This window comes from Cololabis saira, chromosome 9 (assembly GCF_033807715.1).
Source record: "Cololabis saira isolate AMF1-May2022 chromosome 9, fColSai1.1, whole genome shotgun sequence".
NCBI lineage: Eukaryota > Metazoa > Chordata > Actinopteri > Beloniformes > Belonidae > Cololabis > Cololabis saira.
Genome location: NC_084595.1, coordinates 23,107,247 through 23,131,993, shown reverse-complemented (window position 1 = coordinate 23,131,993; position 24,747 = coordinate 23,107,247). Strand labels below are relative to the sequence as shown.

Here is a 24,747-nt window from a genome sequence, read left to right as displayed (position 1 = left end):
TTTATAACCAGTAAAATATAAACATGTCAGATCTTGAAACAGAGACATTTTAACATTTCATCAAAAATATTTGCTTATTTGTAATTTGATAACAGCAGCACATCTCAAAGAATTGAAACGGGGCAATAAAAGAAAAAATAATTGGCCCAAATCAAACACAACGGAGCGTTTGACAACTAATTAGGTTAATTGGCAATCAGTAGCATGAGTAGTAAAAAAGGAGAATTTCAGAGAGGCAGAGCCTCTTAGATGTAAAGATATGCAGAGGTTCACCAATCTGTGACAAATTCTGTCACAAAATTATCAAACAACTTTAAGAAAATGTTCCTTAACTTAAAACTAGGACGATTTTGGAAATGTACAGTGTAAAATAGGCTCATGATCTCTGGGCCCTGAGGCAGAACTGTGTTGAAAACAGGCAAGATTCTCCACTGGAAATACTACATGGGCTCAGGAAGACTTCCAGAGATCACTGTTTGTGAACACAGTTCACCATGTAATTCATAAATGCAGTTTTCAGCTCTATTATGTAAAGAAGAAGCCCTAAGTGAACACGATCCAAAACGTAGTTGTATTGTGTTCATTATGTCTTCAGTGTTGATAGCTTTGTAAGCTATGATCCAAAACTATCTTCTCTGGGCCAACACTCATTTAAAATGGTCTGAGGCTAAATGGAAAACTGTTCAACTTTGGTTGAAAGAATACAAATTTGAAAATTCTATTTGAAAACCATGTGGACACAAAGAGAGAGAAAGAGTAAAATCCTGCATCTCTGATGGTATGGTGTTGCATTAAGGCCTATGGTGTCGGCCGCTTACACACCTGGAAAGTCAATCAATGCTGAAAGGTACATAGAGTTTTGGAGCAACATATGCTACCATCCAGACAGGGAATGCCTTGCATGTTTAAGCAAGACATTGCTAAACCACATATTGCATCCATTGCACCAGCATGGCTTTACGGGAGAAGAGTCCAGGTGCTGAGCAGACCGGACTGCAGTCCAGACTTTTCACCCATAGAAAACATTTTGTGCATCATGATACAGAACATCTGGCAGCGAAGGCCCAGAACTGCTGTGCAGCTAGAATCATGCATCAGACAAGAATGGGACAGCATTCCTCTAACTTTTTGTTGCTGCCATCAAATTCAAAATGAGCTAATGTTTTCCTATAAATGGCAAAATGTCTCAGTTTCATCACCTGACATGTTTATGTTGTTTATGTTTATTGTTAATAAAATGTGGGTTTATAAGATTTACAAATCATTGCATTCTGTTTTTATTAACGTTCTTCAGACCACCTGAACCTTTTTGGAAGTGGGATTGTATTTCAGTTGAGTGGGTAAGCATGTTCATGTTTAATGGACAGTTTGGGGGAAAAAAACATAACCAAGCAAAGACCTCAAGAATGTTTTTGTCATTAAGGAAACTGCAGTCACAAAAAAAGTAATCACACACATACAAAATATTAACCGACTATAGAACAATTTGCAGTAACAAAAAAATTGGTTTTGTTCTTTTTATTTATTTATTTTGTTTGTTTGTTTCCTTTTGTAACAAATGGTAAACATCCTTCTTAATTGTCCTATTCCTTTTAATGAGGATATGGATGTGGTCATTAGCAGTCTCTGAGTTATTGAGTTCCTGCTTTTCAACATTATACAATGACGAAGACACCAAGTGAAGACGCTAATGGCAGTCTGAATTTGGTTGCCCATGGTAACTGGCCAATTAACAGGGATGAAGCTAAATTCACCATGGTAATGGAACAAGTGTCGGACAGTAGCCTTATCATCCATTACAACTCGGGTGAAATTCAAACTTTTATTTTATTTTATTTTTTGCTGCCTTCTTAATATCATCATGCGGTGAGGTAATTGATGTGATTTTACGGATAAAAACTTTATTTTTTTGCCACTTACAATTAATTAGTTTAGTGAAATTTTCACAGTGTTTTTAAAGGAATGTGTTGTGCTGGATTTGACATTTTTCAGGGTGACATATTCTTTAGTGATGCTGCTTGATCTTGAATTGAGAGCCACTTTCATCAGTCAGATTTTTTTATTTATTTATATTTCTAATGGTATGGTATGCATGAACATCTTTAACAATAAATGTCCCACATAAAACAAAAAGCAACCAATCTAATTGAATTCAGAGATGATTTAAATTTTACATGAAACAAGGAGTATTAAGTGTGTGGTGTCAGTTGTTCAAGTATGTGAAGATAATTTAGCTTGTTATTATGTTTGATACAGTCTCTCTCTGAGATCCACAAGAACATTTTCAATGCAATTAAATTCAGTTTTGGGGAGAAACAAAAGCACAAGGTGGAATTTTGCACATCCATCACTGAGTCCCATCATGTGATTTTTAGATAAAGGTTATCCGGTTGATGTGAAAACACAGATACATAGAAATGAGGTGCACATATGCATATTAGTTATATTCCATACAATACAAATTATGGGACTGGAGATTTAAATTTAAAAAAAAATCAGAAAGTGCATCATTACGGTAGTCTTTTTTTGCAGTAGCCTAAAAGTCACTACCATTTTAGGTCATTACAGGAGTAAAAAGTCCCAATAAAACCAGATTGTCTTTTATGACACATCTTTTACACAATATAATCACACATAGTGTTATGTCAGGGTTTGATTTTGGAGAAAAATTGTGAAATATGTTATTTTTAATGTTTACCATGAGAAAAAATAAAAATATTTCACATCAAAATCAATGTTGTTAAAGTAGCTGTATGTAAGAGCAATAATAAAACGAATCATAAAATGACCCCGATATGTCAACAGACATTTAAAAATCATGTTCATTTCAAATACTTATGTCACTGACAGCAACACTCAAGCCAGGATATTCCAGTTTAAAAAGAGGAGTTGCAGCCCTCAACTGATGTTTATGTTGTCATTTTTTGTTTTGGCCTGAAGCTCCACCCTCCACCTATCTCCCAATCACCAAGTCAGTATTGTTTCTGAAGCTCCACCCTCCACCTATCTCCCAATCACCAAGTCAGTATTGTTTCTGAAGCTCCACCCTCAACCTATCTCCCAATCACCAAGTCAGTATTGTTTCTGAAGCTCCACCCTCCACCTATCTCCCAATCACAAAGTCAGTATTGTTTCGGCATCCGGGTTGCCAGCTCGGCTCTAATTATCGCAGCCATGGCAGCCTACGTTCCTGCTGCATTCTGCAGCCTACCTGGCAACCTCTGGTCGGGGGGAGGAGGGGGAGGGTACACGCTGCTCAACAATATTTTGAAAGTGACTGCAGTACCAGTTTTGGACATTTCTTACAGACGGCTCCTTTAATCAACATTGTTATATTTAAAACTGATCTTGAAAAAAATATATATATATTATAGTATTATACTGAAAATACCTAATTTTATGGGTTTTTTTCTTTCATAAGAACTGCATTGTTATCTGATCAAATTGGCATTTAAATGATTAAAATCATGAAACTGGTTGAATTCTTGGTAGTTATAATTGGGACTAAAGTTGAAGGAGCTGAGCAACAGAAAAAAGTGGAAGAAATTACATCTTTATAGCATTATTATATAACCCTATAGCTTTTTTTAAGAAGTGACTTTCTTGTTCTCTAATTTCCTGAAAGGGAAATACATTTGTTCCCAGTAAAGCACTGACCTTTAAAAAAAACCTCTAAAAAACTCCATATATTACTCCATATATGAAGTAAACACCATCAAAAATGTTGGCCAAAAGTTGAAGGAAATATCACCTGAAAGGATAAAAAAAAGATAGGATCCCTAATTACGTACAAGGGCTAGTGAATTTATTTTATTCATATAGGACTTTACATATTCTTTTTAACAAGCATGTTTTGATTGTCCAAGTCATTAAAATGTAACTCACCTGAGTGTGTGTGTGTTTCGTTTCAACCAATAAACCACCTGCATTCCACGGTTTGTCAACTAATATGTGTCCCCAGGCATTAGCATTTTGGTGCTGTGGCTGCTGTTGTTGTTTCCTTGTCAAACTCATTATGCAGAAAAATAATTAAAAGGTAAGAATCTAGGTAAGACACAGCAGCGAAGCATTCAAACATCTAATTGCAATAACGTGGCACAAATGAGTGATTTAACTACCTAAAAGCGAGTCTTGAGAACCAGAAGGAGCATTTTTGTTGAATGAATGAGCCCAATCGACCTTACCTGTCAAGAAGTTTAGTAAAAAAACAGATTCATCATTTACTCAGCAGGATTTGAATATTAAATGTCCCTGCATACTTATTGATGTCGAAATCTGAGATTATCAGAGCAGCCAGTTAACATAATGTTGTGCATATTGCTGTCTTTGTTCTCAACTGGCTTCCAAATATTCATAATTTATAAGCAATCATCTATCATTAATCATGCCAGTTAAGTCAGTAATTGCAGAAAAATTATGACCATGCAGCACTGAAGTACGGGGTAAAATGAGGTCATGCTTAAACTAAAGCCTAATTAGATTTCATGTCCTGGTTCCATACGAGCAACACTGACAAATATTACTTTGTTTTCTACTGACAGACTAAGTCTTCGCTTCTGAATGAAACTGACAGACTTTTAAGAGACGTATTGTTCCTCTATTAATCCATGCTGACATTTCACATTTTGGAGTGCAAAATACTGTGAGCTGTCTTAAACTGCACAAATGAGAAAAGACAACTTTTTCCACTTTCTTGCTGTTACTCTAAAGAGTTTTGATCAGGCTTGGTACAACAGAGAAAGCTTCAAACACCTCATTTATGTTGGTATCTGCGATTTTTAGAAACAGCACTTTTCCAGCTTTCATTCAGTGAGAAACCCATGATTAATATTATCAATACAAGTTGAAGGAGCCATCATTTGTCTGATTATTTAGGCTGTTTTTTTTTTTCTAGTTGTCACTGCAGATTGGGGTGGTGATTTGGTCCTCGTCATGATTGGCACGACTGCTAGTATTTAAACACAGGTGGCTGGGGGGCTGGGGGGCTATTTGGTTACCACTCTATGAGACACTGTTGTTTACCAGCCAAAACCACCTAAACCCCATCACTTTTCCACAAGGTAAAACATATTGTGGATGCAGAATTAATAAATGGAAATCTCACCCAAAGTGCATGTAGCTGTGGAAAATCATTCATTCACTCATCCGTCCAGCTGAGCGTGTTAAAACAAGTCCCATCCCGCAGCCAGCCGACTGGCTAATTGGTTTCCAGGATAGTCGCTATACAAGTGAAGATCAACTTTGAGCCGTGCACTGCTTAAATAATATACGTGCACTGCATTTTAACTGCCTTGTAACTGATCATGTAAACACTTATCTATCCATCCATCCATCCAGTTCAGGGTCAAGGGTGACCTACTAGAGCTTAGCCCAGCTCTTATTGGGCAGGAGCAGGGGAACAACCTTGACAGGTTGCCGGTCCACTGCAGGGCTGTAAACAATCAGATAATTCTGGTAATCTTACTCTTATTTCAATTCCCTGTATGTATAGCTCAGTGTACATGTGTAAATTACAATAAATAAAAGGCATTCATTATAAACAAATATGATTTGCTACTAGGCGTGTAACAATATATCGTGTCACGAAATTTCGCGATACAAAAACGTCATGATACGTGTCGTGGAGGTGACAAACTGTAGCGCGATATTGGGTTAATATTAATATATTGTGTTTACTAGTAGTACTAGTATTGGTGCAGAGGGATCACGTGACGACCGCGCCTCGACCCACGGACGAAAATCTTACTACGCTCAGAAGAAACTAGTACCGTTTTGCAGTCCCGATCACGGGACTCTTGCAGGGTTTTGAGCTCCAAACTTTTACTTATAAGGTGAGCATGAATCAATCTTTTTTATGATGCAAAGATGTGTAGTCCCCAAAGGTGGGAGCAGGATAAAACGATAACGGGGTTCACCTTACGGCTGAAGGCTGGGAGCATGTGGCTGAAGCTCTTAGCTCTGTCATAATGCATTTTGAGTTTGGGACTTTTCCTAGTTTATTTATTTACTTTTATGTATTTATTTAATTTTAGATGTTACATTTCTGGAAAAGAAAAAAGTCAAGTCATACATGATAGAAACTATTCAGTTTGTGGCAAAATATTTATACTTGTATGAAACTGAAGATGCATAATGCAAACCTGACATTTACTTTTAGTTCAGTTTGTGGACAATGGTTGGCCTGGCTTGCTCTTTAAAACTTTAAAACAGTTATAAAGCATTACAAACTGTAACAATAGAGCACAGCATTGTTTTGTATTTTGTATCTTTCAAATAAAAGACCATTTTTTCCAGGCATATGTTCCTCATTCAAGGTTGTTAAAAAAATACTGCTATAATATTGTATTGTATCGTTATCGTGACCTCAATATCGTGTATCGTACCGTATCGTGAGATTAGTGTATCGTTACACCCCTATTTCCTACACTTAAGACAAAATAGGTCAAGCTGAAAGAAAGTAAAGCTGAAACAAAAAACACTTAAACTGCCACATAGTCATTCATTTCAGTTTAACATTTCAGATGGTGAATTTTTCTCTTACACTTTTATCCAAAAAGCTCATTGCCTCATTGCCAATACCTGGGACGGCCTTAACTCTGTAGTGTCACAATCCATGAAGTTTAAATAGTGACATGACAGCACGTCCATGGATGCTGTTTTCTACATGGCAGCCAGACTTGTAGTACTCGAGTCCAGAGCTCAGACTGGACACCAACACAAACCAATGTTACTAAAAGTCCAGGAGAAAAATAACTTTGGACAAAAAAAACCTGCTAATTAGTATAACGTGCAAATGTACACTTGCAGACACTTTAAATGGGTTTTAAGGACTGTGCATTTGTTTAAGCCTTACAACGTATCTAATTTCCAGTGAGGACTCGCAAATGACTGGGATATAAAAGGGAAAGGAAAGTGCAGGTCTCGATAGGCTTGCATGGAAGTCTGGGGATTATGGTCTTCCACCAGCCCCTCTCTCCTCCTTTATAGGCGACCGTGGAAAAGTCATCAGTCCAATGTGTAGCCAGACATGGAAAGAGGGCGTGACGACATGCATATTGATACATGCAGCACGAACGTCCCCACATATAGAGATAAATTGCCACTTTTAACATCAAGCTGATGACACACTGAGGCGTAAGCTGCATCTCTGTAGGAGGCTGAGAAAGAAAAGCAGCAAATGTACAATTCTAAAACCTTTAATGTGTGATCTTGCAACACTTTCTGCAGTGAACCAGCATAGCTGTTACAACTTCTGCTCTGAGACTGAGATTGCCTGGAGGCAAAATTAGTGGCACCTTTATCCCTACCGTTTTATTTCTCTGGGAGGAACAGAGTATATGACTCATTCACAGAGGGAGGTTACATCATGAAAAGGTGGGGTGTGAACCAGACCTCAAGCTAAGAGAAGAATTCTTTCCACTCAGCCGTAAGCCCAGACCACACTTTGCACCTCTTTAAAGAGGTGCAAGATACAATAATACGCTGGTGATATTACGCATCAGCAAAATGAGTTTTCTTTCATCTGACACAGATGCCGGCGCTTAGCAGATCGCAAAAACAAACCTCTCAGCTCTGCTGTTCCTCTTGCCCTGTTTCTGCAGCGTATATTGATGGGCATTATGCTCTTTCCTTGCTCTCCAATGGGAGCCCTTCCTCACCGCGGCAGAGCCAGGCTGTGCTAAATCTGGAGATATCCAGGTCTCTGGACCTGAGATGTGCTTTACTCCCAAGTGGGAGGGGCACAATATGAGGCTGACAGCAAAATGAACCCTTATTTATATATATATAAAAAAAGGAAAAAAAAAGCATGTGCATAACCCAAGAGGTTATGTGCTAGGAGCAAAGGACAATTGTTTTCCTCATTTCCTCAAGCTTGTAAAGCTGATCCACTATCAGAGACAGAATGTTATGCCATGAGCATGCCAATGAGTCTCCTTGCTATGGGTCTTTTGACATTTTCTCCAAAGTAATAGCAAGCAAAAAGCTATTAAGCTGGTAATCAGTTTGTGTATTTGAAGGGAAAACACTCAGAGGTTGCCTACATTCTTTCAGATGATTGAAAGTTTTGTGTTTGAGGTGCTTACCTGGTTTTCAACATGCATTATTTCTTTTGGAACAAAGAGGCCACCGCATTTAAATATTCAAAGTACAGTCTCTTATGTGCAAGACTGTATGACAAAAACGATCAATGCAAGTCTAACATATAGAAAAATGTCAGTTTTAAGAAATTTAAGTCTTAAAACAGCCCACCCATGCAGGGCAGATAGTGAATAATATCAAATATGTTTAGGTGGGAAAATGATTCAAAATGTCACAAATGTGTGGCGCCTGGTAGGTGTTGATAGTGTGCAGAAAAACTGGACAGATTATCATCTGGATGACATCAGCTCCCATCCCTCTGGCTCATCCCTGCTCCCTGGACAGTCCACAGACACACAGCTGTGGGGTCACAGCCGACCAAATTACATCATCCACAAAATTTGCACTTAAAACTGAAAGCCTTTTTTAAATTTGAAGGATTTAGCAGAACCAAATGCAGATATTCTTCTGGGTTTATGGTATATTGTGAAAAAGAGAAGGCAGGTTCATTTTCTCTCGGTCCGTGTTTTTTGAGAGAAAAACCACTTGAGCTCCATCCCGACATTTCATGTAAGGAGGTTTTTTGAATCGGTCTTTCAAGCTGAAATGCATGTCGAGTTCAGCTGCAGAAGAGATGTGCGCACTCTTTTTATATTAACCTCTAGCTCCATGGCATCCCACAAGTTTTCTGTTGCATTAAGCTCAGGACCTTTGATGTGGGTAATCCAAAACATTAACTTTACATTTCTTCTTTTTTTACTTCGCACAGCAACTTGAGAGTTTGAGATCCCATTCTTGCTGCATAACCTTTTCATGAGATTGTGACGGGGACCTGAAGAATTTGTTGGTGTCATTCAGAATTCATTGTTTCTTGAATGATAAGTCATCTAAAACCCATGACACTACTACCACCATGTTTTACAGTCAGGACAAAGCTCTCGTGTTGGAATTCAGTAAAGGAATCTGTTTATTGGCTGACGTAAAGCTGACTCTACTACTTTAAGCAGGGATTTTTCAGGCAACTCGTCACACACTAAAATTTAGCTCTGCACATTTCATGCAAGCTTAGCTCTTTATTGTTTATAAAAATGAGATGCACAATACCCTTTGATGTTATTCACTTATTCTGCTACTTCTTAGGCGAAGCCTGGGGCCCGAATTGTGAGCATGAATTAAATTTGATAGTTTAATACTGTAGATCACAGCATTTTACTGCACAGGTTAGAGAGTGCTTTTGGGATTAAAGGGACAGCTCTCGGCTGGTTTAAAACATATCTATCAGACAGATTCGAGTTTGTTCATGTTAATGAGGTTTCTTCTGCACCGACAAGGGTCACGCAGGGTTCAGTGCTATGGCCAGTCTTGTTCAGCATATTCATGCAGCCCTTGGGAAGTATAATCGAGAACCATAGCATACATTTCCATTGCTACGCTGATGATACCCAGTCGTATCTGTATGTGGAACCAGGTCTGACTCAACGGTTATTTAAACTTCACTAGGGATTGCGTGTTAAGTTCCTCCATGACTTCAGCACCCACACCCTGGGTGGGGTTGGCGAAAGGGCCTTTCTGTGTGGAGTTTGCATGTTCTCCCCGTGTTCCCTTGGGTAGCTAATGTGAGCTACCTTCACAAAAACATGCAGCAGTCCTGGGCTACACATGCCCCCTCTGGTCAGCCAGGGCGCCAGATGGGGTGGGGAGGATCTGGCCAGAATAATGTGATCCTTCCACGCGCTACGTCCAGAGAAGCGGCCTGCTCTTTCCTCAAGTTAAGCAGGAGACCTGAGCTCAGTGTAGGGACTCCCAGGGGGGTAGAAGGTGAGCAATGCCCAGGACTGACTTAGGTAGGAGCACTGGGTGATAAAAATGGGAAAAAATCAGGGATAAAAATAAAAAAAATAAAAAAAACGTCACTATGGGCCATGAAAACTGGATGTCCGCAAACATTTTGCTTCTAAATTCTGATGAAACATGTCGGGGCTCCTACTATAAAACAATAAAAAGATATTTAAAGAGAAGGGGGAAAAGGGGAGAGGGAAGGAAAAAGAAAAAAAAAATATATATATATATATAGAAGAAATAAAAAAAAAAAATATGTGTTGAACTTGTTAAGGGTTAGTCTTACTGTTTTTTGCCCAAGTCTTAATATGTCCATTAGGGAAGGGAAGGAATTTTCCTGGGAAGCATCGTCCTGGATTTTCCCTCCAGGAACTGCTGTGCTAGACACTGGGCTAACCCACGAATGTCTATGAAGTCTGACAAAATCTCTGGTATTCCCCAGCAAGGCCTTTGCTCATCAGTAGGCTTGCAGTCAGACTGCTAGCATTAAAAATAAAATGAGTAGCATCATTATTATTATTATTTTTTTTTTTTTTTTTTTTCTTCTTCTTTCTTGTTTTTCTTTATACTGTACTTGGTTGTTTTTCTTGTCTCTGGGTCTGTTGTCAGTGCTGGGTTGGGGATGGGAATGTGGGAGGGATATAAAAAGATGGGAAAAATGGAAGGATGGAAGTATTCCCAGTTACTTTGCTTTACTACTGTTGTACAATGTGAAACTATTTCCAATAAAAAAATTTAAAAAAAATAAATACATTCTGATGAAACAGAGGTTTTATTTTCATTACTATAGAACCAACTTCCAATTTGGGTTAAGAAGGCTAACACCACCTCCTCCTTTAAAACCCAACGTTTCTGTTTAGTAAAGCCTGTAGTTAGTGTAAACTCTAGCGTGTTAGGGCCAGCTACAGGACAAGACTACAGCAGGTTCCTCTTAAACATAGCTTCATTGTAGATATGCTGCTATATGCCTGCGCTGCAGGCATTTTATTCTCTTCTTCCTCTTACCTCTCATTCCACAGTTATTAATTAGAAGTAAGCATAACTGCAGTCCATTGTTCTTGTAGTTTGTTGTGCGAGTCTGTCCCTCCTTTTCTCTTCTGTGCATGTTTGCAGGCCAGAGCTTCCAGAGCAGCATGGTGCTCAGTCCCACCCTCTGACCACCTCAGTCATATGTACATAGAACTCTTAGTTCCAGGGATAATGACTACTATTTGTCTTATGCACCTTTGACAATATATCTTTTTTTCTGTTCTTCATTCTCTCTTTCTGATCTCCCTTTTTCCTGCTCTGCCCATCTGGCCTTCGGCAGGAGGGTCCTCCCTTATGAGCCAGGTCTTGCTCAAGGTTTCTTCCCTCTCAAAGGGGAGTTTTTCCTTTCCAATGTTTGGCTTAAGGTTTTTCTCCCACTAGGGGATTTTTACATGCCATTGTTTCTGTAATAATTTCTCGGGGGTCATGTTCTGAGTCTCTGGAAAGCGCCTAGAGACAGCTTGTATTGTAAAAGATGCTATATAAATAAAATTGAATTGAACTGAATTGAAATTGAACATGTACAGGAGTAATTCATTTTAATTCAATAATTCATTAATTCCAAGCACATTAGCTGTGTGTGTGATTTAGTACACACACACTCACCATATTCTTAGGTATATCAAGTGTCCCTAATAAAGTGGTCGATGATTCTAGGTTTATTACAACCAACAATGATTTGTTTGTTTTCTGATATATTGTGCATTACATGCATCAGTGCATCAATGATCGATTAAACAACATTATTAAACAACATTATCAATAGCCGGTGTTAAAGTAATAGTAATTAAGGAGTTATTCCAGGTCCTTTGGTCAACCCAGTGAATAAACAGCTGGTTTTGTAAAGGATGTGCAGATTTATCCATTGTGTTCAGCCACTTATTCAAGACTCTTTTTTCAGCTCCAGGAGCTCAACAGCAATCTCCAGCTCACCCAGCAGATGACTACAGGTTAAACTGCACTCTCCAGAACAATATACGCAGCATCTTACTGCAAACAGTAAAATAGCTTCCTATAAATACAGTCTGCTCTGGCCTCGGTGTCACACCTCCATTCCAGTCTACACTACACTTATCTCCACATCTTTTTCTTGGTTCAAGAACTATGACTAATACCTCCAGTTACCTTCTATTTAAGCACTTATCCAGATGATTATACGTATAACTTTCAAGGACTAGTGTGTAAGCCACAAACTTGCTACATTAAAGAGAGTCTTTTAACGCTGTAAAAGAAATGACGACATGAACTGGTGGTAGATAATATGTTGCATTTGGAGACTTACTAAACTCAAAGAAAGGATGCAAACTTTATCAGGTTTGTAATAATGTATTAGTTTAAAAATAGCAATTCAAGAAAGACTCTTTTCTTAGAATCTTAGAGAAATAAAGCAACACTCTGTTGTGGAAATACGAGACAGCAGCACTGCTAAAGAAACCAAAAACTGCAGCTCAGGATGAGTTCCATCTCATCTGCGTAAAAGACTGACATGGCTGCCAAGGAAGTGGTGTTGAAATCAAAACAGACGACTTGTGTGTGTATGTGTGTGTGGTCATTTTCCCTCCATCGTGCTTGCTGCACATGTGCTGCAATGCTTAGCCACAGAGGCCCTCTGAAAGGAAAAAAAAGTCAGAATTTAACTGCTCCCGCTAATTTCACAGATTTTCCAGACAAATAATTTCAGGTTTGTGCCCACTAGCGCCAACCCTCTGTCCGTGCCGGTCTCTGCGGCCTATAATTAAATGCCATTCATTTGATTTGTTCATTAGGTCAAGCCTCGGCAGAGTAAAAGCGAAACGGAACCCTCTCATTAGTGGTTCATGACTCTACTCTCTCCATGGTGAGCATTGGGGCTATGGTGGAAAACAGCCGAGCTCAAATTGTGGTGGGGGGGCTGTCATGATTTTTTCTTCTTTCCTTTTTTTCTTTTATGTGAGCAAAAGCTGATACTGCTCCAGATACCGTAATGTTAGCTACTACAATGAGTTCGCCTGTGATAACTGTGCCATGTACTGTACGTGTTACTCTATTCAATTTACTTGTATAGCGCTTGTTCACAGAAAAGTCATCTCAAAGCACTTTCCACGAAAAGCATTCAAAGTTTACAAAATAAAATATAATCCACTTAACCCAAATTATATTCCAATTCAGTGTAATTCATTAAAATTAATGCAAAATCCAATTCACTTCAACTGAGTTGAAGTTGAAATTCACTTCAAGATTCAAATTTCTTGTTACATTACATTTCGTGTAATGTAACTCTTGTAATGTAACTTTCCTTTCCCATGGCCTAGGAATTACAAGTAAGCCCACAGTTTGACAGCAAAGTGCCCTATTTTGTGAGGGTACAAAACTGTAAATTGTCTAAAGAGACAAGCAGCTTTATATATGAGAAGAATTTAAAACTATCCTGAAAGTGAATTTAAGAGGAAGCTAAGAGAACTCTTCTGCTTTCATCATAATGCGTGTCCCCTGTTAAGCCAAATCTGTAGGACTGTTTTCTTAAAATGCATGGACACAATAAGAAGGACTTATTATGTAAGGAGAAAAAAAGAAGCATGCTGCCATGGATACTTGAGAGAGGTCAGAAATCAGCTCAAAGAATCAGAACTATGAAACTGTATGTGTGGTCACTGGGGTAACAAACAGTTGAATAATCATTTAAAGAAACAATGCAACTATGAGGTAGTTAGAGTGATATGCACCTACAGTACTAAGAGAACACACGAAGTAATGGACTCAAAATGACCCAAGCCAGAGTGAAGGCCCTCAGTTCCTCAGAGGGCTTGGGTATCCCTTAGCGCCTTTCCAGGGCTAAAGAACTGTAAATCTTATGATAAAACCAACAGAAACACCTCTAGAGAGCTGAAGAGCTAGAAATTCGAAACCAGAGCTCAAATATAAATCCCAAAAAGTTTTGGGCATTTCCCAAAAGGCAGGGGGGCTTTTTTGTTGTGTGTTTTTTTTTTTTTTTTAACTGGGGCAAGTGAAGGAAAACTCAAAACAGGGACAACATTAAGGATCTGGCAGAGAACAAAGGAAATCAAGGAGTCTATATACAGATAGAGGTTGACACCAATGGTAAACAGGTGTGTGGTGGGACCGGCACCCTGGTGAAATCTAAACAGGTGTGCTTGGAGCCGGTTAACATCGGAAGTAAAACAAATGATAATGGATTGGAAAACTTTCAAAATAAGACAGGGAGTAAAATTAACTACACAGAAAAAGTTGTATCTAGAAACCCACACGGACGCAAGAAAAGCCGTAAACTCTACACAGGTAGGCCCCAGCCAGGGTCCAAACCAGGAACTGTCTTCCTGTAACACAACAGGAATCCAGGACACCGCCGATCTGACCAATCCACCCATTCAGAAGACAAAACTCAACCAAAACCAAAGATCATTGCACTATTTCATGAAATAAACATGCTGTTTTTGTCAGAGCACCTAATTTTTTATCACAATGGTTTGAGTCATCTAATCTGAACTACTTTGAGCTAATCAAATCTGCTATATACAGTATGAATGTGCACGTAGAAGTAGTATGCATGTAGATGTTTTACCATAAAAGCTCTTCTAAGAATAACTGTCTTTCCACTTAAACTGAGAAGGCATTTTAATATGACGTGAAACAGCAAATATTAAGTTTGTCATAACAGCTAGTCAAGCTGCATCATTTCAAGCCTTTTTGTTATCCATCTCCTGGCATGCAGTGTGGACTTTCAATGAAACAAACCGCAATTACAGATAAGCTAAGTAACAATTTTTCAACATACCTGGGCCAACTTCCAGAGGAGAAATTTATGAAAGCTGGAGTTTCACGCATCTATCAAAGATTATAGGGATATCCAAAGGAATGAATGGACTTCCAGTTGGCTCCAATGTGATTACACAGCTACGTGAAAATAAGGTGCACCACTGTATTTCACAACAAGTCATTTTAGAAAAATAGGATAATTCATTTGAAAATAAAAGCCTGCCTCTAATAAAAGGCTGTCCCAAATGAAGCAAATACCTCACAAACAGCAGCAGTTGTGCTACAAGCAGAACTTACAGAAAGTTATTAATGACAGTGCTGTTGAATGTTCTGTTATTTACATGTGAAGTCATAAATAACATCACAGTGACGATCTACCTGGTTTACAGCTGCAGACGTAAGAATGATGAAGACGTAAGGGATTCATTGTAGATCATAAAACACGAGCTGGACTTTCTTCTGCGAAGTAAGAGTAATGTTTCGGACCAAAAATGCAGACAAACAAGCTCTGAGACGGGATTGTTTCAGGCAGGTTTAAAGCAGCACTACGTAACTTTTCCACCTTAATATCATATTTCCATAGTCTTTGTGATGGTACATCAACTTACAACAGGTTTAATGACACCTCTGTCATGGTCTGAGGGGTCTGTATCGCCTTCACTGGCACTATGTAACTTTGAGGTGGATGGTAGGAACCCTCCCACACTACTGGTAAAGCACTACCGCTTTTGTCCAAAGGAGGCGCCAAACTCAACAAAAGCTGAAAGTTACATTGTGCTGCTTTAAACTTAGTATAGTGATGGAAGTGTTAAGTGGATAGCAATAGTTTAATGAAGTAGCTTTAAGTGCACCACTACAGATTAAGATTAAAAGGAAATTATTGCAAAAATGTTACAGCCTTTTGGAAACAAAATTAGCATTTAGAAGCGTTTAATATGCGTCACAATATGTAGTCGCTATCAATTATAATAGTCTTTTGTCTGATTAGGAGGTCGCTGCTTTTTGAGAATTTGTGCTGCTCAAAAAAATAATTTATGACAAAAAGAAAAGAAAAGAAATCTGGACCAGATCCAGATTTAAGGGTGTATGAGGGATAGGTTACCAAAAACTTGTAGCAAGCCATTGAATATTTCAATAGGAATCTCGCTAAACTCCATCAACCATGCATTGAACAGGATGGCTGACAGCGACAGCGTTTACAAGTTTAAATTATGTAAACCAGTTTAAACAAATTCAAGACCACATAATGAATGTTGTCAGCTCCACAAACAAATACGGGCCTGATTTCACATCGTTTTAGCCGCCCTAGCGTAGCCTCACTGTGAAGCTTACAATGAATTTTTCAGCATTTATTAATATTACAGGAGAAGTCACCAAAACAATCTGGGAATTCATCTACTACAGCCTGCTGACTTAGCACGGTCGGTGTACGCGTTATAGACTATACGCCATAAATATTTCAGATGCTGTGAATGAGAGCGAGAAGAAGCGTACAAGCGCTATAACCAGTCATATCAAAAACATGCTCTTTCTTCTTTACAAACACTGAGATCAGATGAAAGCTGTTTTAACGGACTGTCATTTCAACGGGGAGGCGCTGCACCCCAGTGGTTTTCATCCACATGAAAAGCACAGTGCTTCTCAGACAGTGGCAAAATATCAGCTCTGCAAATCAAATGCGCACAGACATGGAGTTCTTTTCTTCCTATGACACATACAATGACGGAAAAATCCAGTGTCATCACCCACAACTGCAGGAAATGCAACTTTTATGCCTCATCAGGGTGTCAGCTGGCGATGCAGTTTTCTCTGCTGATTCTGATTTCCAATTTATGAACATCCTCTTGGACTTAAATAGACATTATTGTTGTCCAGATATACAAAGATTTGTACACAGAATGAGATTTAATTGCGTTGGCTCAGCACAGTATTAAAATATGGTTTGAATCGAGATGTAAATACAATGGTTATAATAAGGGTCTAAAAAATATGTATATTGTATATATATTTTATATATACGGTATATATATGAAGGCTTTGTAGGTCCTTACCTGCCAGGCCAGATTTTCTCCATGAACCCTATAATCAACAGCATTTTTGTTGTTGTTTTGTTCTGAGAATAAAACATTGGCTATAAATAACTTTTATATTTTTCTGGAATAACAGAAATTATATTTAGTGATATCTACTGTAAGTGACCTCGTGAAATGGTTCTGTTTCTGTACCTCACCACAGTCATGCACACAGGATATTCCTGTTTTCAAGTAGATTCGTGGCTTACCCATAAGTCAAGCTTATACTCTTGCAACCTTTTTTTGCTGAGCTAATCGTCAGATTTTGAGGGGACCCCAGGGGCCGCCTGTGGGAGGAGAAGGTTATGATTCACTAAATAAATCGAGATTCTGCCAATTACAGCACGTTTGCGAGTCTCACTCTGCAGAAAACTCGGCCTGGGACCGAACCAATTTTTTTTACTTGTAATATTAGATTTCCCAAAACTTTGCAGCACCTTAACCACAGTCAGCAAAGAGCTGTGATCCCCTTAGAGTAGTGAACAGTTTTAATCCATCTTCTTGTAGTGTTTGCAACAGATAACTTATTTGACATCTCTGTTGGCAGTATGGCTCTGCCAAATAAACCCTGATGAGGACGTCTTTCTTCCCCTTACTTGCAGACACACTGAATGTATTACCAGACAGTAAACGCATCAGAAGACTATGGACCGTGCTGCCTGTCAGTGATACTAGAAAACCCACTTTCCCTTCTCGCAACCACTAACTCTTGCAGTAATCACAATGCCTTATGAATATTACACAATGATAGTTTTGGGCCATGCAAATCAAAGTTTGCATGGTTGAGCCTCTTTGAGACACGATGCATTCACTACTCCCCCTCCCAAAAAAAATAAAACAAATACAAAACAAAAACAGTATATATCTGCAGACCTGATCTGCTGGTCACAGGTCATACTCAGTGGAGCAGAAAATCGTCCAGTTTCCGGGCTCTGGCTGAGCAGCCAGTGCATCCCTGGTGTCAGCATTCAATTCCTACACAATTACTGGATGTGGTGCTGCTGTAATTCGCGTCCCCTTTCAGCACCCCAGACACTGTGACCTTTTCCAGTGCAAACACTCATTGTGACAGCTAAACGCAGAGCCCTTCCACAGAAAAACATATCCACATAATGGCGCACATTGAGAAAATATGTGTTCGAGCCTTATTTTAAAACTGAAGCCTGATAGTGTTTAATCATGGTGAGTGTGTGTCATATGGAACTTTGGCAACAAGCATTTGAAGAGGTAGAATACCCCTGATAAAAACCATCATAACCCATAATAAGAAGCTACACTATGCAAATGATAGCTTTGTTTCCCCTGACGCTGCAGTGCCACTTTTCCTTCGGTTCCCTAGAAACTCTCCTGTCAGCATTCAAGCAGGAGAATGAGAGTGATACCAGAAAGGACTGTTTCTTTAACGTGTCACTCGAACAGCAGCGTTGCGAGGGAGGGACCAGATGGAGGAGCAGAACACTCTGGGATTTAGTCTGACTGTCATCCCAGTCGCGTATGTGGATGTAAAGGGCACGTAAGGCACACCAAAGAGTTACAAAAGCACTCAGCGCAAATTAATGCTGAAATGTTTTCCATCGCAGATAAAAGGCACATACGTACATCAAACAAAAACGCTATAGTACAATAGTTGCAAGTTTCAACAGTTCCTTTTGCACTTCAAAATTAATAAAGTACAGGAAGAGGAGCCCAGTTACACAACACAAATTCTGTCCCAGTTTCCATCCCGCAGTGGAGTCAAAATGTGAACCGACAGAGGTGTGCACCCTTCTTTATGAAATGGCACTCTATTTTGTTCTCATTTATGCTTTTTATATTCAGTGAAAGAGAGAAGCACAAAGGGCCTAAAGCTGTCTTGGGTCATTTAACCACACATTTTCTTTCTTCTCCCAGAATGTGTTTTTCTGGCAGTTAAAGCATGGTACACTGACAGATTAGACAGGGAATTCCTTCACAGGCTGGCTGCGGGCTTCAGGAGGGTGGGCTGCTCGCTGGGGCTTGGGGCACCATAACCACGCCTGTCACTGGTTGATGGGCCAGTGCAGAAATGCAGTCATAGGGAGGTATGATTGATGATACTATGTACTCGCCCAGGATCTGAATGCCAGCACACTCCTGTAGTTTAATCCTTGTTACTTCATCAAAAATCCAGGCATAGCAGATGGACTGCAAAACACAAAGCGTCGCTTTCCACGATGCCAGAGCCAGACCACCATCACTAATTGATTCTTTGAGGTGGTACCAACCGAGCCCAAGAGTTGTAATACATAAATATAATTCATGACCATTATGCGGTGGATCCAAATACACAAAACTGAATTTCAATTCAAAGAAGAAGAAAAACAAAGAGAGATTTATTGCGGCATTGGTCTTTTTTTTCCTCAAAATTATATATGTTCAAGAACTCTTCAGCCGGTAAGATAAAACCCATTCACATTGATCATTTAGTTTACTTTGTGTCTTTTTGACGCTCCGCTTGACAAGACTGACCCCTAGTGGCGGCTCAGCAAACTTCCTTCGATCAAGCATCTCTGCAACTGTCAGTCCCGCAGATGTATTCATCCCTTTGTCCCAAGTTACAAAGTGCAACAAAAGGGTCAAGCTGTACCTTGACATTAAGACCGAAGACCTAAACTTGAGCCCAGGAGTCAAAGCTGTCAGGCACTAAATCCAAGAATAAGCAGAGCTACACAAGCTAGATTAAGCCAACCATCCCCCAGTCAGAGCACAAAGAGTTCATTGTACTTGGATAGCATATAAATAGGAGGAGAATGATTTTGGCAGCGATTTTCAGCAACACGTTTGGTCTCACTGCCTCAGAGGGTAATAAAATATAACTCCAAATGAAGTGTAGTACAGGTGTGACAATATAGAAATTATTCTTGTAAAATTTGTAGTGTGGTGTTAATAACAAGTTGAGGACAACTGTATATTCTAAGCAGCACAAATATGAAGAACTCTAGCCAGTTGCAGGTGACAGATGTGCTGCATATGTGATGTTATTCTACTTTTGAAACGATGCGGAAAGCACCGAACATGATCTCACACCAAGTTCCTACTCTAATGACATACTTTCACCGAGGAGAAAACCTACCTGACCATCTGACGATAAAAGAAGAGGTGGCCACCGATGCATCATTGGTAGTGACACATTACCATCAATACCACTCCACCACATTATCATCAATCTCTCTCTTAAAAGGCAAAAGTATCCCTCCATGCTAAATCAGGTAATCAATGCAGTTCTGCTACTGAGAGGAATTGGACTCCAAGTGATCTCTGTGGCTGACTAATGTGAAATCTATCACAGGTTAGTGCGTGTGGCCTGGACAAGATCAAAGACAAGACCCCAGAAAAGTCTGTATTGATCAGCAGCCACGAGGACGCAAGCGAGGGGTGAAAATGTGATTGGAATTTTGAAACACACTAAATGAAGATAAGTTTTCTTGTTCATGTGAGAAAAGAAAACACACAAAGTTACTTCTAGTGTAGTAACACCTCTGTTGTGCAATCATTAATTACAGCTCTGCCAAAACTGTGACTTTCATCAGCAACCCTTGAACAAAATAAGGCCCTCGAAATAACGTACTTTTTAATAAGCACTTGTCCTAATTTTGTGTATGGAGCTAAGTGTTGATGACCTTCAAATCTGCACTGATATGGATATCAAAGCGGCAAAATTAGATTAAACACCCAAAATTAGATCTAAGCTTGAGATTTATCTGTCTTTGCAGTGATATGTCATTAGTGCAAAAGTCAAGGCATAATTTCGGTGAATGGAGAGTTTGAGCCTTGGAAGCGCACTTACCTTGGGCCACTTTGGATTTAGCTCACAAGCTTTTTCGGCATCATCCAGAGCAGCCTGGTGCTGACCCAGTTTGAGAAAAGCTGCTGAACGATTACTGTAAAGGATGCAGTTCTGCGGGTCAGCTTGCAAAGCATCGCTGCACAAAAGGACAGCCGTCTGAAAGTCGCCCCGGTGACACGCCTCGTTGCTCTGCTGCACTTTCTCCATGAATTCCACCTTGCTGAGACCATACCTGGCCCCGTCGTCCCCGGCAACACACCGAACAGGCCTCCCCGCCGTCCGAGAGCCGAAGATGGACAACTGGAGGAATGAACAGAGAATGACTTGAATCGGTCTGTCTTTTTTCTCAGCAGCACAGGTGAAGCTAATGTTGTGAGCTCCTCCATCATGTCTCCTCACAAGCCATGACAGTGAGCGCACAGCTAAGACGCTGGAACCTGCACTCAAGACATTTATGTGCTTTGGCTGGTTTGACACGCCAAAACGCCTGCTGTCAGTGGGCACAACATGCTGAAATGTTAGAAAATGTTAGTAAAACTAAAGTTTTCCTCACACACACACAGAATACTACGGGGAAAAAAACTGAGGAGCTGTGGTCCGTTCAGCTCCAAACATCTTTGCACGCAAACACAGGTCGTTAATACAGCTTAAATGACGTAACTACATTCGTTATTCATTCCTCCTGGAATCATTCTGATATGACAAGTCAGTGCCATTACCGGTTGTCACAACAAAATAATGAAAAAACAGGAAGGCTACAATCTGTATATTATATTTGCATAACACTGTACTAAGGTGGCTACGATCCAGTTGTAGTATAAAGTTGTAGAAAACCTCGGGAACTCCCATGCTATTATATTAAATAGCTTCAACTTTAATAAGAGTTTGGAGGGTTTTCTTCTGTGAAGAACTTGCAGACATCTATGACATGCAACTTTTAATGAAACCATTAAGGTCTAATCAAACCATCTAGCATATAAAGTCTTTGGGATCCTGTCATCACTGCTCACTTCAAAATAAAGCCCACATCCATCCCACTTTTTACTTTTATAGCAGTTTAAAAAGAGCAAACAGCAGGGTAAATTTCAAACTAATGACACATCATCATCACACAGATAAACCCCCGACCACAACAAAACCATTCCTGACTCAGACTGAGTCGCTCTGTGGCATTTAATCTGTGATTGCAGCCACGCTCCCCAGCTTTGGGGCAGGAGGAGCAGTTAACTACACTCAGGTCTGCCGGGAACTACATGGTAATGGCCGACCGCTTACACCGTGCAGGTGAGTGTCACAAACTTTTAACACTAACAGAGTGCTAATGTTTTAGATGATTATGAAATTCATCTGAGGCTGCATGTTTCTTTGGCCGGCTTCCACCACACCTCTTACTCACCACACCTCCTCCGCCCGAATCCAGGGATAGGGCAGGCTTGATAATTACTTCCAGAGGCCCACAAAGGAGAAGCAGGCGAAATGAGGACGTTGGGTATATCAAATCCGTTCAACATCAAGAAACAATGCAATGTCAATCATCTACTGTTGCTTGGTCTTTCCTACATTTCCTTTTTCTTCTCTAACAATTGCTGGAAAACATTTTTCTGCCAACAAGTGAAAGATTACCTTTTAAGTTTCCACAAATTCAGAATCTGAGGACTCTAACCTAAATGATGTTGCAACATAAAAATATGCTGGGTTGTGTGCATGGAGGCTTTTGGGATCCTTTTTTGCCACCCTTGCCACAGCTGTCACCCAACATGCAAAGGTTTGCACCCCAAAGAAGCATCTAGTATGTATTAGCTCCTCCACAGCTCAGGAGCCTGCAGCTTTTTCTTGCTTTTGCAGGAATCTGCTGCAGCACACTAGGAGGGGGGGCTGCCTTCTGTATGTGGGCTGCACTGGGCAGGAAGGGTGGAGAGTGAGAGATAATGAGAGCCTGCACCAATGCAGAGGACACACTACCAACGTGATCACTCTGAGGCAGAGGCAGAATGAGACCTACTCACTTCTCCAGACACATTCGGCTGGGATTGCACATTTTAACAGTCCTGTTTTGGGAATTCTGCAGATTTGCTCATGGCAGTCGAGGCAAACTTTCTGCCTGCACAAGATTCTCCTCGTGCAACACTAAATAAGTGACATAAAGGCCTATTTTCAGTCAATCCTCCACTGACATAAAATCACATATAAGTTGGTTATGGCTGGCTCCAGGAGAGCCCACACATCCACTCTGCAGCTCACAACGCATGACTGGAAAATCGATAGAGGTTTTTACGAGATTTTTTTTTTTTTTTGCAGGAATGGTCATTTTGTATTTCCTGCCTGGGACGCGGAGTAAAAAAACAAAAGAGAAAGAAAGAAAGAAAAAAAAGTCAAATCACAAAGTGACATCTCGTGTCACAATAATTGAGTGGGAAAGCTGTTTACCTTTTCTCTCAGAGTCTGTTGTTTCTCCATCCTGTGTGACTGCGTCGGTTTGTGCGGCCAGTTGTCGCTCTCATCCCATCACACTCTCACACTTCGCGTCGACTTTTCCTGCATTCACCACTTTTTTAAACGTGACTAAAAAGGCGAGAGTGCGGCGTGCGCGCCGTTCAAAGGCGAGGAAAGCCACAAAAAGTGAGCTGTGTGCTGCTCTAAAGAAACTTTCCTCAAGGAAAGTGCGCCATGTTGTCAAATCGTTTTCTCTTTTTTTTTTCCTTTTTTTCTTCTCTTTTTTCCCCCTGTTGCCATAGCGGATCTGGGAGCGCTGGCTGCGCAGAGTCATTGAAGGTCTGCAGGAGCCTGAGAAGAGAGAAGAGATCTACAAGAAAAACACGCTTCATTTGAGAGCACTTTGCCTGATATTTGATGCATTGCAAAGATTTTTTTTCAAAGTCGACAAAAGTTTAACAGGAAAGTTTTGGGTCAGAGGCGTTCAAACATTCTTCAAGGGCAGGTGTGAAAGTGGAAGAGGGCCACCTAGGGTGCTCACAGGTAGTTATTTAGGGCTATTTATTTATTTATAATCTATGTGTCTGTACCATGATTTATCTAGGATCACAAAAGTGAAGTTTATTAACAGTGCGTGGGCTATAAGAGAAATATCTGACTCCGGTGAAAAGTGACAGAGAGGAAAGAATTTGCAAATGAAAGCGACTTTTTTTTATTCCAGGCACGCAGGGAGATGCAGGTTTTTACTTGAACTGCTCCTGATGTCACTTTCCCACAAAACCTTTAACCACCCTCTGCTGCCAACAGACAGCTGTACATTTCTCACTATCTAGCACTTTTGTACATACTTTTCTTTCATACACCACAATCATCAAATAATAAAACAGGTTTTATAGTTGTGTAAGCTTTCTCTCAGGATCTTTCTTTGTGGAACAAAAAAATGCACTTTACACCTTTGTAAATTACATGGTCATTGGAACTCACTGGGTATGCACACACACGTGGAAACAGACCTAAAAAACCTCTGGAAATAACTTTTTGAAATCCCACTCTATAGGGCCAATTTAATTGATTATTTTATTTATTCATTAAAATATTCATTAAAAAGCCTAATATTTTACCAAATCTGCTGGTTAGTTATGCTGAATAAATGTTACCAGATGTACTTAACTTTACTGAGCATTTTCCAAAATCAATTTTGACCAGGGTCAGTTTAGATTAGGAGTTAAATAAAAACAACAACCCATACATATCAGACACTGAGCACGAAGGGATCATTTGACTAAGATTTTGTCTAAAAACATGAGGAGATAAGACAGACTGATGCCGCTGAAGTCTGATGCAACAAGATACATAATATTCTTAGTATATGCATATCCTGACCAGCAGATGGTGTAACAATCCCACATGGAGAACCTTTTGACTGGGCTATACTAACTGAAAAAAAAAATTATAATACCGGTAATTAATATACTTTATTTTGTGATATTTTTTGACAAACTACTAAAACTGAGAAAATGGAGCATAAATATTGTTTCATAACACTGCTCGAGGTCTGATACTGTATATGAGATTTGTACTAAATATATTTGTTATGGCATGTCTAACTTTCTTGGTGGTTTAATTGCATTTAAGTCCAAACAAAGAAACATAGCCTCTTTTTTTAAAAGGTTTGTCAAATGGGTGACTTTGGGGTATGGTGTTTTAGGAATGTCTCCTGTGTGGACTGCTGGACAG

General features: G+C 39.7%; 1 protein-coding gene across 2 annotated transcripts in view; it reads right to left on the bottom strand.

The window, feature by feature from the left end:
• The window catches only part of LOC133450318 (tetratricopeptide repeat protein 28-like), a 204,394-nt gene extending 181,116 nt beyond the window's left edge, over positions 1-23,278 (bottom strand). For both annotated transcript variants that reach the window (XM_061728843.1, XM_061728844.1), the window contains exons 1-2: positions 23,005-23,278; positions 20,578-20,877 (exon numbers count right to left, since the gene is read on the bottom strand). In XM_061728843.1, the coding sequence (XP_061584827.1) occupies positions 20,578-20,877; positions 23,005-23,034 (330 nt within the window). In that variant the 5' untranslated portion in view covers positions 23,035-23,278. The remainder of the gene's footprint in view (positions 1-20,577; positions 20,878-23,004) is intronic.
• Between the last annotated feature and the right edge of the window lie 1,469 nt (positions 23,279-24,747).